The sequence below is a fragment of the Zophobas morio genome, unplaced genomic scaffold (assembly GCF_036711695.1).
Source record: "Zophobas morio isolate AGI-343-1 ecotype UQ-CSIRO unplaced genomic scaffold, CSIRO_AGI_Zmor_V1 ptg000002l, whole genome shotgun sequence".
NCBI classification, from domain to species: Eukaryota; Metazoa; Arthropoda; class Insecta; order Coleoptera; family Tenebrionidae; genus Zophobas; species Zophobas morio.
Genome location: NW_026972107.1, coordinates 8,100,234 through 8,112,050, shown reverse-complemented (window position 1 = coordinate 8,112,050; position 11,817 = coordinate 8,100,234). Strand labels below are relative to the sequence as shown.

General features: G+C 37.6%; 6 protein-coding genes across 6 annotated transcripts; all 6 read left to right on the top strand.

Annotated features, from left to right (window-relative positions):
* The first annotated feature begins 62 nt into the window (after positions 1-62).
* LOC135126707 (uncharacterized) lies at positions 63-1,357 on the top strand. Its single transcript, XM_064052809.1, has one exon. It carries the CDS (start codon positions 63-65, stop codon positions 1,245-1,247), a length of 1,185 nt encoding a protein of 394 aa, XP_063908879.1. The 3' UTR covers positions 1,248-1,357.
* A 209-nt stretch (positions 1,358-1,566) lies between these two features.
* On the top strand, positions 1,567-3,019 carry LOC135141843 (uncharacterized). Its single transcript, XM_064073410.1, has one exon. It carries the CDS (start codon positions 1,781-1,783, stop codon positions 2,957-2,959), a length of 1,179 nt encoding a protein of 392 aa, XP_063929480.1. The 5' UTR covers positions 1,567-1,780; the 3' UTR covers positions 2,960-3,019.
* A 532-nt stretch (positions 3,020-3,551) lies between these two features.
* LOC135141787 (uncharacterized) lies at positions 3,552-4,794 on the top strand. The gene has a single exon (XM_064073271.1). The coding sequence runs from the start codon at positions 3,583-3,585 to the stop codon at positions 4,756-4,758; it is 1,176 nt and encodes a 391-aa protein (XP_063929341.1). The 5' UTR covers positions 3,552-3,582; the 3' UTR covers positions 4,759-4,794.
* A 310-nt stretch (positions 4,795-5,104) lies between these two features.
* LOC135141729 (uncharacterized) lies at positions 5,105-6,471 on the top strand. The gene has a single exon (XM_064073137.1). It carries the CDS (start codon positions 5,262-5,264, stop codon positions 6,450-6,452), a length of 1,191 nt encoding a protein of 396 aa, XP_063929207.1. The 5' UTR covers positions 5,105-5,261; the 3' UTR covers positions 6,453-6,471.
* A 264-nt stretch (positions 6,472-6,735) lies between these two features.
* Positions 6,736-7,926, top strand: LOC135122718 (uncharacterized). The gene has a single exon (XM_064047135.1). The coding sequence runs from the start codon at positions 6,736-6,738 to the stop codon at positions 7,924-7,926; it is 1,191 nt and encodes a 396-aa protein (XP_063903205.1).
* A 2,591-nt stretch (positions 7,927-10,517) lies between these two features.
* On the top strand, positions 10,518-11,761 carry LOC135126700 (uncharacterized). Its single transcript, XM_064052796.1, has one exon. It carries the CDS (start codon positions 10,537-10,539, stop codon positions 11,725-11,727), a length of 1,191 nt encoding a protein of 396 aa, XP_063908866.1. The 5' UTR covers positions 10,518-10,536; the 3' UTR covers positions 11,728-11,761.
* Positions 11,762-11,817: the final 56 nt, after the last annotated feature.

Here is an 11,817-nt window from a genome sequence, read left to right as displayed (position 1 = left end):
GTCATAAGTGCTGTAAAATTTCCCAGTTACCTCGCTCATCAGTTAATGACCACACTACAAACATGGAGGCAGCAAAAATTCATAAAATCGAGGACCTCTTCCACATAGGAAACGACAAAAAAATAAAAAAACAGGAAGTACGACGTTTGACAGCACCCGGTGAAAATTACGGAAGTTTAATATTGAGTGTGAATTTAACTGTGGAATCGTCAAGTGGAACTGAAGAAATCCATTCCGTTGTCAAAATGATACCACCCAATGAATTTTTGCAGAAAATTTTCAACACCAAGGTAACTTTTCGCAACGAAATAGCGTTCTACAAAAAGATAGTACCCACTTTGCAAAAGTTCCAAATGGAGAACGGTTGCCCAAAAATCGACTTTGCGCCGAAATACTATGGCAGCAGATTGAACCAACAAGGCGAGGTCGACTCAAACAGTGCCTTAGTACTTGAAAATCTAGTTTTCGACAACTACGTGACTCTAGAACGCACCGGAGGCTTAGACTTTGATGTAAGCCGACTGATTATGAAAGATTTGGCCCAAATACACGCAGTTCCTCTAGCTTTGAAACTAAAAAAACCCGACGTGTTTGAAAAAGAAATTAAGCTGTACTTAGCAAACTTTGGTATGGATTTAGAGCTCCACAGTGATATGAAAAACGGTATAATTTGTATTATTGACCAAATCGATGAACTGAAACCGTTGAAAGAGACAATCCTGAAAGGTTTTGATAATCAGATGATTCCTTACGAAGCCAGAGAGCCTTTTGCTACATTCGTTCATAATGACTGTTGGACCAATAACGCTATGATCAAGTACGAAGGTACTAAAGCTGTTCGGAGTAAAATCGTCGATTTTCAGTTGTGCAAGTACGCTTCTCCTGCCCGAGATTTGGTGTTTTTCTTGTTTTCTAGTGTGAAGAGTCAAGTCCTGGTGGAGAAATATGACGAACTGCTCAAAATTTATCACGGTACTTTTGTGAAAGTACTGGAAGATCTGAAATGTGATGTTAGCGATTTCAGTTACGAAAATCTTCTGAAAGAAATTGATTACGAAGCTAGAAATACCCAGTTTGCTCATGTAGCTTCTATGATGATACCTATATTTGCTGTTAACGAGGAAGTAGTGGACATTGTTGATTTGCAACCTGAGGATATGGCAGCTGTAGCGAAAAATGTTACGGATTTGCATAAACGGAGATTTGTTTTTGTAGTGAATGAATTTATGAAGAGAAATTGGCTGTAATTTTTTTTATCCACATGTATAAGTTTTTTTTTAATTTAAATTTTGAATCAACCAATTAGAGACTGTTTTTCATGTAGAATTTAAGTGTTATGATTAAAAGGACTGAGGTACTGAAATTGTTTAATTAAGGCCCCTGGTACCACGTATTTAAGACGCAAAAGTCGTAGATAAAATTTTGCCGTTGTTTCAGTAGTTTTTTTTTTAAGAAATCCATTTATCATCGTTCTCAAATTTTTATAGATATCTCGATCTACGTGTTTGAATGAAAATGCATTTTTTTTCGGCGAACAATATGACTTACTTACACGCGAAAAAAAGCTATTTATTTTTGGATTAGAGTAATTTTGTTTGTCGTCTCGTCGATACGTGCAAGTCACAAGTCTATGATCCACTTTTACCGCTTTCCACTGAACTGATACTGCACTCACTTGACTCAATTATGCAGTTGCATGATGTTCCCCACTCAAGGCCGCTAGTTAACACTGTTTCCGATAATACATATTTGTCTAGCGATCAGTCAACAAGAAACCACCATGGACACTGCCCACATCAAAGACATCAATAATTTAATCAAACTCGACCATGGCAAAACCATCATTGACCAAAAAGTGCGACGTTTAACCGCCCCTGGTGAAAACTACGGTAGTTTAATGTTGAGTGTGGACCTCACGGTGAAGACCCCTCATGGTACCGAAGAAATTCACGCCGTTGCGAAGATGCTACCTCCCAGCAAGTTCATTCAAGAGTTGTTCAACACCAACGTGACCTTCCGCAACGAAATCGGCTTCTACAGCAAAATAGTACCACTTTTGCAGAACTTCCAGAAAGAACGGGGAGTCGCAAAGGTTATCGATTTCGCGCCAAGATATTACGGAAGTCGGCTAAACTTAGACGATGACAGTACCGCTTTGGTCCTCGAGAATTTGAAGATCGACAACTATGTCCTCCTGGACCGACTTGAGGGTACTGATATGGACGTAACGAAACTGATTCTCGAAGACTTAGCTCAGTTGCATGGGGTTTCTTTGGCGCTGAAGTTGCACAAACCTGACGTTTTCGAAAACGAGATCAAGCCTTTCTTGGCACCGTGGAAGCCTATTCCGTCACACTACGCTAAGTTGAAGAAGGATTTGCACCGGTTGATCGACCATGTGGAAGAATTGCAGCCTTTTAGAGAAAAAATTGACAAGGAGTTTGATCAGCAGATGGTCGTGAAGGAACCAAGAGAACCTTTTGCCACCGTCTGTCATAATGATTGTTGGATCACTAATAACTTGGTGAAGTTTGACGGTGGTAAAGCCGTCAAGAACAAAATGGTGGATTATCAGTTGTGTAGTTACGGATCACCAGCCAGAGATGTGTTGTTCTTCATATTTACTACAGTGAAGAGTCACATTGTAGAGGCTAGCTATGATTATTTGATCAAATTTTATCACCAGAAGTTGATTTCGATTTTGGAGGAGTTGAAATGTGACACAAACGAATTTTCTTTAGAGGCTTTTGAGAAGGAACTAGATTATGAAGCCAGAAATTCGCAGTTTGGACATGTAGCCTTTATGCTTTTTCCGGTTTTCGCTAACAAGGAAAACGTGAAAGAAGTTGCAGAGATGACCCCTGAGAATATAATTTCGGAAGAGATTAGTGATTTGCTTAAAGAGAAATTTATTTTCTTTGTTAATCAGTTTGTTAAAAGAAAGTGGATTTATAACTAGTACGTCTGTATTCTTGTTGGTTGTTATAAACGAGAATTTCAATAAAATGTGTCATAATTATATTGTTTGTACTGGTACTTTCACATAACTTGTGATTATCTTAATAACACACTTCTTATCCTGTCTGTAAAAAACATTCAAGCACGATAAGCGCGAATACTGTTTACTTTTTTCTAGAACAATGCAAATCATCAGCTTTCGTAATAAATATGTTTTACAAAATATTTGTAAAACATATGCATGGTGGTACCTGCAACCGCTTATCTTAACTAAATCATTAATTGAAACTTGTTGTGTCACAAACGAGTTTATTAGAAGACGCTAAATTTACATATGACTAAATTCGTTTCTTGTAGAAATCCTTGAACTTCTTTCTCATCTTAACAATAGTTCAATGGTACTCCAAATAATCCTGCATGCATTACTAACACGTTAAGGGCGATTTTATCTCGATACTAGTATTGTTACTATTACTTAATTAAAATTTTATTGTTGTTTAACACTCCTCTTAACGTCCATACTGCCAAAAAAGCACCTCCACCCAATTCAAGTTCCGGTTTTTCAAGGTTAATAGATTAATATTGCAACTTCTTGTTTATGTCACCAGTCGTGAACCGTGCACCATGAAACTCGAACAAATTAAAAATATTTCCTCTCTTCTCAATTTGCGCCCTAACCAGAAGGTACTAGGGTACAAAATCAAACCCTTGACGGCACCTGGGGAAAATTATGGCAGCTTGATGCTAAACGCACAGATTTCTCTAGAAAGTGACGAACTTAACGTCGTCATTAAAATGGTACCACCTAGTGAGTTCCTGCGAGAGCTTTTCAACATCCAAGTTACTTTTCGGAATGAAGTGGCCTTCTACAAGAACATAGTACCGCTTTTGCAAAACTTCCAAAGAGAGCATGGAGTCGAAAACGTGATTGATTTCTTCCCGGAGTACTACGGAAGCAGATTGAATCTTATTGGCGATGAGAAGGTGGATTTAGATGCAGCTCTAGTACTTGAGAATTTGAAGATCAAGAATTATATTACAATGGAAAGGACGGAAGGGTTAGGTTTAGATGTAGCGAAACTAATCATCAAAGATCTGGCATATTTCCACGCCGTGCCTTTAGCCCTCAGGCTACAAAAACCTGACGTTTTTGACAAAGAAATCAAGCCATATTTGTCCACGTGGTTGCCTTTGGAAGACGGCCACAGTAATATGAAGGCACAACTCGATATAATAATCAATCAAGTAGAGGAAGTTAGTAAGTTTAGAGATAGGATACTCAAAGGTTTCGATATGGAGATGGTACCACACGATCCGGGTGACCTTTTCGCGACTTTAACCCATAACGACTGTTGGACCAACAACAATATGATCAAGTTCGAAGGGAACAAGCCCGTCAAGAACAAATTGGTTGACTACCAAGTGTGCGACTACGGATCACCTGCCAGAGACGTAGTTTTCTTTATATTTTCCAGCGTGAAGAGTGATATTATTGAAAAGTACTACGACAGTCTTGTTTTGTTGTATCATGACACTTTTATATCAGTCTTGACCGAGCTTTGTTGTGACATAGAGCCGTTTACACTCACAGCTTTAAAGAAAGAGCTGGATTTTGAAGCCCGAAATTCTGAGTTTGCGCATGTCATGTTTATGCTTTTTGTGATGTTTGCGCCTAAACAGAGTGCGAAGGAGATGTCTGAAGTTACCCCTGAGAGTATGGTTGCGTCGGAAATTACTGATTTGTTTAAGCAAAGGTTGATTTTTGTTGTGAACGAATTTGTGAAAAGGGACTGGATTTAGAGTGGTATTAAAGGATGTAATAATCTTATATTGTCATACAAGTACTTTTTGTTAATCATTAAACTTAATAAATTTGATAAGAAATAGCATTATTTGTGTTCAACCTGAACGGAAAAAACTCATAAGATAAAATTTTGTTTCACGCGCCGCGAGTACTTAAACCGAACCCGTAATCTCCGTTATCAAAATAGAGCAATTAAATATCAACTATGGAATATAAGTATTTATAGAAATGAAAGTATCTATTACGTATAATTCGTCATGTTATCTGTAACCTTATGTAGTTCATCTGTTTTAGTAACAAACTATTTTTTTGTGAAAATATCGTCGGGCAAATAATAAAAAAACTGTTAAAATATATACACTTATCGTCTTGTTAGTAGGAATTGAAATTTCATCCACACCATGCATGACAAGATAACATCAAACAATCGGCACCTATAAGATCTGAATTGCATTGCAAAAAATGCGATTCATTGTTAGTAGTTGTCAAAACGCCAACCATGAACGTAGAAAAAATCGAAAAACTCGAAGATATCGTCCCTTTGGGCGAGAACAAGACCATAATAGACCACCAAGTGAAACGTTTGACAGCCGCTGGTGAGAACTATGGTAGTTTAATGCTCAGTGTTGATATCACCGTCCAAAATGCTTATGGCACTGAAGAAATCCACACCGTTGCAAAAATGGTACCACCGAATGACTTCATCCAGGAAGTTTTCAACACCCAGACGACCTTCAAAAACGAGATTGGCTTTTACAATAACATAGTACCGGCTTTGCATGAGTTCCAGAGGGAACAAGGTATGGACGAACTTGTAGACTTTTCCCCCACGTACTACGGAGGTCGGATAAATTTAACTGGAGACTCGAGTGTCGTAGATTCGGATGCTGTTCTTCTGCTAGAGAATTTGAAGACCGTCGGGTATAAGAACTTCGAGCGAACGCTAGGATTTGATCTAGACACTTCTAAATTAATAGTTGCTGATTTGGCGCATCTGCATGCAGTACCGTTAGGACTGAAACTGAAAAAGCCCGATGTGTTTGAAACCGAAGTGAAGAAGTACTTAGCACCTTTCAACCCTCAACGACCCGATTCCTCTTATCAAAGATTTTTTGCTACGATTGATAAAATAGATGAACTGAAACTTTTCAAGAAAAGAATTCAGAAGGCTTTCGACAATTCTTTGCAACAGAGCGAGGCCCGCGAACCCTTTGCGACCGTTGTTCATCAAGACTGCTGGGTAAACAACATCATGATTAAAGTGGAAAAGGGAAAATCCGTGAAAAATAAGTTTGTTGATTTCCAAATTTGCGACTACGGCTCTCCGGCTAAAGATTTAATTTACTTTCTTTTCTTAAGTGTACAGAATAACGTCCTGGAAAAACATTACGACGATTTAATCCGGTACTACCACCAAACGTTCACGTCAACCTTGCAGAAACTCAAATGTGACACTACAAGATTCTCATTTGACGCTCTCTTGAAGGAAATTAATTATGAAGCTGCCCATTCACAGTTCATACAATTGATGTTCAGGACTTTTCCAATTTTTGCAACAAAAGGGACAGTGAAGGAACTGTCGGAAATAACCCCAGCCGACTTGATACCGGAAACGGCCGAGACCACGGATCTTCACAAGCAAAAACTAATTTTTATTGTTAAACAATTCGTTAAACAGAACTGGATTTAAGTAAATTTTTTGAGAACAATTTTTTTTCATGTAGTTCCCCTACTATTTATAACGTGTGAAATATGTTACAATCAAAACCACATGATGCACTTAATGTTATCAAAAAAACTTATCCCATTTTTTCCACTTTGAAAAGCCCTATAAACTAACTTATCATCGTGTTAGTACGAACTGAAACTTTATCCATACATTGAATGGCGAGATAACAGATTACTTTTACCTATAAAACTTGATCAGATTGTGAAAACTCAAAATCATTTTAGTCCCTGTGAAAACATAGACCATGAACGTCGAAAAAATAGAAAAGCTTGAAGACATCGTCACATTAGGTGACAACAAAACTATCATAGACCACCAAGTGAAACGTTTGACAGCAGCTGGTGAAAACTATGGCAGTTTAATGCTTAGTGTTGATATCACCGTCCAAAATGCCTACGGTACTGAAGAAATTCACACCGTTGCAAAGATGATACCACCCAATGAATTCATCCAGAAAATTTTCAACACCCAGACGACTTTCAAAAACGAGATTGCCTTTTATAATAACGTAGTACCAGTGTTGCACGAGTTCCAGAGGGAACAAGGTATGGACGAACTTGTAGACTTTTTCCCTAAGTACTACGGAGGTCGGATTAATTTAAGTGGAGATCCGAGTGTTGTGGATTCGGATGCTGTTCTTCTGCTAGAGAATTTAAAAATAGCCGGCTACAAGAATTTCGAGCGAACATTAGGCTTTGATTTAGACACCTCTAAATTAATAGTCGCTGATTTGGCACATCTGCATGCAGTACCGTTAGCACTGAAACTGAAAAAACCCGACGTGTTTGAAACTAAAGTGAAGAAGTACACAGCACCTTTCAACGTTCAACGACCCCCTGCCTCCTACCAAAAACTGTTTGCTGTTATTGATAAAATAGATGAACTGAAAATTTTCAAGAAGAGAATTCAAGAGGCTTTGGACAACTCCTTGCCACAGAAGGAGGTGCGTGAACCCTTTGCCACCTTTGTACACCAGGACTGCTGGGTAAACAACACCATGGTCAAAGTGGAAAAAGGGAGATCCGTGAAGAATAAGTTGGTTGATTTCCAAATTTGCGACTACGGATCGCCCGCTGTAGATTTGATTTTCTTTCTTTTCTCAAGTGTACAGAATAACGTGCTGGAAAATCATTACGATGATTTAGTCCGGTACTACCACCAAACGTTCACGTCGATCTTGCAGAAACTCAAATGTGAGACGACGAGATTCTCATTTGATGCTTTCTTGAAGGAAATTAATCATGAAGCTGTCAGTTCGCAGTTCAAGCATTTGATGTTCATGACTTTTCCAATTTTTGCACGAAAAGGGACTGTGAAGGAGCTGACGGAACTAACGCCAGAGGATTTCATAGCGGAATCAACCGACATCACGGATCTTCACAAAGAAAAACTAATTTTGATTGTTAGGCAGTTTGCTAAACACAACTGGATTTAAATAAACGTTATGAAAAAAGTATTTTTTATTTACTTATCTCCCCATTTATCTGCAATCTGTAAAACATGTTACAATAAGTATACATTTTGTGATAACACTAGAGTCTTACAGGAAAAAAATTCAGTAACATTTTGTACATGATAACATTATAAGTCTGTGGAGGAACTTTGATGCACACACTTAATTTGAAAAACTTGTTGGTAAGTAGCTGAGTACTACTTAGTCGCTTGAACTCAGTGGCGGTGTAAAGAGGGTCCGCCTCGGATACCAAGCACCAAGGGGTGACAACGACTACTCACTGGCACATCCAGAGACTACTTACACCAGAATTACTTTGCAAAAACATGCAAAAAAAAATCGGGACGGCAGACAGACGGACAGACAGACGGAAACGGGAGACCCATTTCTTCGTACTCTAGGGGTCATGAGAGGTCGAGAAAATGTAAAAGTAGACAGTCGAACCACGTACTTGATTATAATACTTCTTTCACTTACGCGTGGGAAGTAAAAATAATGTCTTGATAGATTTTACGAAGAACTAAACCATCGTTACAGAGTAAATTTTAACTATAACCTACACTATGTATTTCTAGGGGCTATACTTTTAACTTTCGCCGTTACGTTGCTGTAGTTCTCTATAAAATTTATTGCTATTCGTCTCAAAAACAGATTAGGTATTATAACTAAGTACAAGGGTTTATACGTTTTTCTTAATATGTGTGTAGTCTTTGTCTTCTCTTCATAACAAAAAAGGTAAAACATGTCTAAAATGGTAAATTTTTGTAGGAAAGTATCGATTTTACAATTAAGCTCCGCCCCTCGGTCTGACAACGAATGAAAAATTCATCACAATTGAGCTTGGGATACACATGGGTGGGGCTTAATTTTTGGCTCGTTTTTTTCTTAATATACTTATACATAGTTAGTATTCTTTGAACAACACAATACCCAAAAACATGTTGTTATTAATAAGGATTTTGCAATTAAGCTTCACCCTCTTGGCTCACGACGAATAAAAAAATCATCACAATTGCGATGGGGCGGGTGGGCGGGGCTTATATTTTCCTTTTTTTTTCTTAATATACACAGCCAACTTTTCATAACAAGAATTTTAAAACATGGTTCAAATGGTTTTTGCAAGTAAACATGGACTTTGCAATTATACGGTGGAACCTATTGCAAAATCGATATTTCCTTTTACAAATTTTCCATTTTAAACATGTTTTAAGTTTCATGTTGTGACAAGAAGTCTACACATATTAAAACAAAAAGGCAAAATGTAAGCCCGCCCACCCGCCCTGTCTCAATTGTGATGTTTTTTTTTATTCGCCGTGAACCAAAGGGGACGGAGCTTAACTGCAAAATACTTGTTTCTTTACAAGAAATTAAAAATGAGTTCGTGTTGTTCAAAGAATATTATGTATATTAAGAATAAGAGGCAAAATATTAACCCAGCCTACCCACCCAATCTCAATTGTGATGATTTTTTTTAATTCTAAGAAACTTAAAACACGTTTAAAATCGTCAATCTTTGTAAAGAAATATGGATTTTGCAATTAGGCTCCACCTTTAAGTTTACCAACGAATGAAAACTTCATTACTATTTAAATCAGTACAGGTATGGGTGGGGCTTAATCTTTGGCTTTAATTTTTTCTTAATATACATAGTATTCTTTGAGTAACACGATACTCAAAAAAATGTCTTCCATGGTAATTTTAAGAATTTTGCATTTAAATTCCGCTCCTTTGGCTCTTGACGATTAAAAAAAATTGTTACAATTGCGATAGGGCGGGTGGGCGGGGTTTATATTTTGCCTTTTTTCTTAATATACGTAGTCGTTTTTTCAGAACAAGAAACTTAAAACATGTTTAAAAGGGTAAATTCTTGTAGACAAATATGGATCTTGCAATTAAGCCCCGCCCCTCGATCTGCCAACGAATCAAAAGTCCATCACAGTCGAGAATTGAGATCGGGGCGGGTATGGGTGAGGCCTAATGTTTGGCTTTATTATTTTTTTTTTTTTTAATATACATAGTATTCTTTGAACAATACGATATTCAAAAACATGTTTTTAAGTTCTCGTAGAGAAATAAGGATTTTGCAGTTAAGCTCCGTCCCCTTGGCTCACGACGAATAAAAAAAAACATCACAATTGAGATAGGGCGGGTGTAGCAACAAGAAACTTAAGACATATCTTAAATTGTACATTTTTGAAGTAGTTCAATAGAAAACCGCCCTGGGTACCAAACCACGCTACGCCGCCACTGCTTGAACCTACGTTATTCTGGTTACTTCATCAACGAATGTTGCTCTATTGTGATTATGTCAGTATTTGTCTTCACATGATCATTATCTACGCAATATAATCTGAAAATATCGTCGATCGAATCGTAGACAAACTCATGTCACACTTTATTTTATTCAAAAAGCTTATTCCACTTTTTTCTATTTAAAAAGCTAAATTTATTCGTACTTGTCATCGTATTGTGAAATTTAATCCACATTTTGCATGCCAAGATAACATTCATTATACATAATTACTTATAATACCTGAATTAGATTACAAAAAATGAAAATCATATTAAGTAGTACCTGTGAAAACACCGACCATGAACGTCGAAAGAATTGAAAAACTTGAAGACATTCTCCCCTTGGACGAAAACAAGACCATAATAGACCACCAAGTGAAGCGTTTGACAGCAGCTGGTGAAAATTATGGTAGTTTAATGCTCAGTGTTGATATCACCGTCCAAAATGCTTACGGTACTGAAGAAATCCACACCGTTGCAAAAATGGTACCACCAAATGAATTTATCCAGAAAGTTTTCAACACCCAGACGACCTTCAAAAATGAGATTGCCTTTTACAATAAAATAGTACCGGTTTTGCACGAGTTCCAGAGGGAGCAAGGTATGGACGAACTTGTAGATTTTTCCCCGAAGTACTGTGGAAGTCGGATAAATTTAAGTGGAGATCCGAGTGTTGTGGACTCAGATGCTATTCTTCTGCTAGAGAATTTGAAAACAATCGGCTACAGCAATTTCGAGCGAACATTAGGATTTGATTTAGACACCTCTAAATTAATAGTCGCTGATTTGGCACAGCTGCATGCAGTCTCGTTAGGACTGAAATTGAAAAAACCCGACGTGTTTGAAACTGAAGTTAAGAAGTACTTGGGAACTTTCAACCCTCCACGATCCAACCCATTCCTCCAACATTTTTTTGCTGTTATTGATAAAATAGATGAATTGAAACTTTTGAGGGAAAGAATTCAGAAGGTTTTCGATAACCCTTTGCCACACAGCGAGGCCCGCGAACCATTTGCCACCTTTATACACCAGGATTGCTGGGTAAACAACATAATGATTAAGGTAGAAGAACGAAAATCCGTCAAAAATAAGTTGGTTGATTTCCAAGTTTGCGACTACGGATCTCCCGCTAAAGATTTAATTTTCTTTCTTTTCTCAAGTGTACAGAATAACGTGGTGGAAAAACATTACGACGATATAGTCCGGTACTACCACCAAACGTTCACGTCGATTTTGCAGAAACTCAAATGTGAGATTACAAGTTTCTCGTTTGACGCTTTCTTGAAGGAAATTAATTATGAAGCTGCCAATTCGCAGTTCAGGCATTTGATGTTCATGACTTTCCCAATGTTTGCACCAAAAGGGACGGTGAAGGAGTTGTCGGAGCTGACGCCAGACGATCTCATATCGGAGTCAACCGACATCACGGATCTTCACAAAGAAAAGCTAATCTTTATCATTCGTCAATTTGCTAAACGCAACTGGATTTAAATAAATTTAAAAAAAAAATCGTTGTTTTTATTTAGCTCCGCATTTGTCCGCAATCTGTAAAATATGTTACAATAAGTATACATTTTTTGA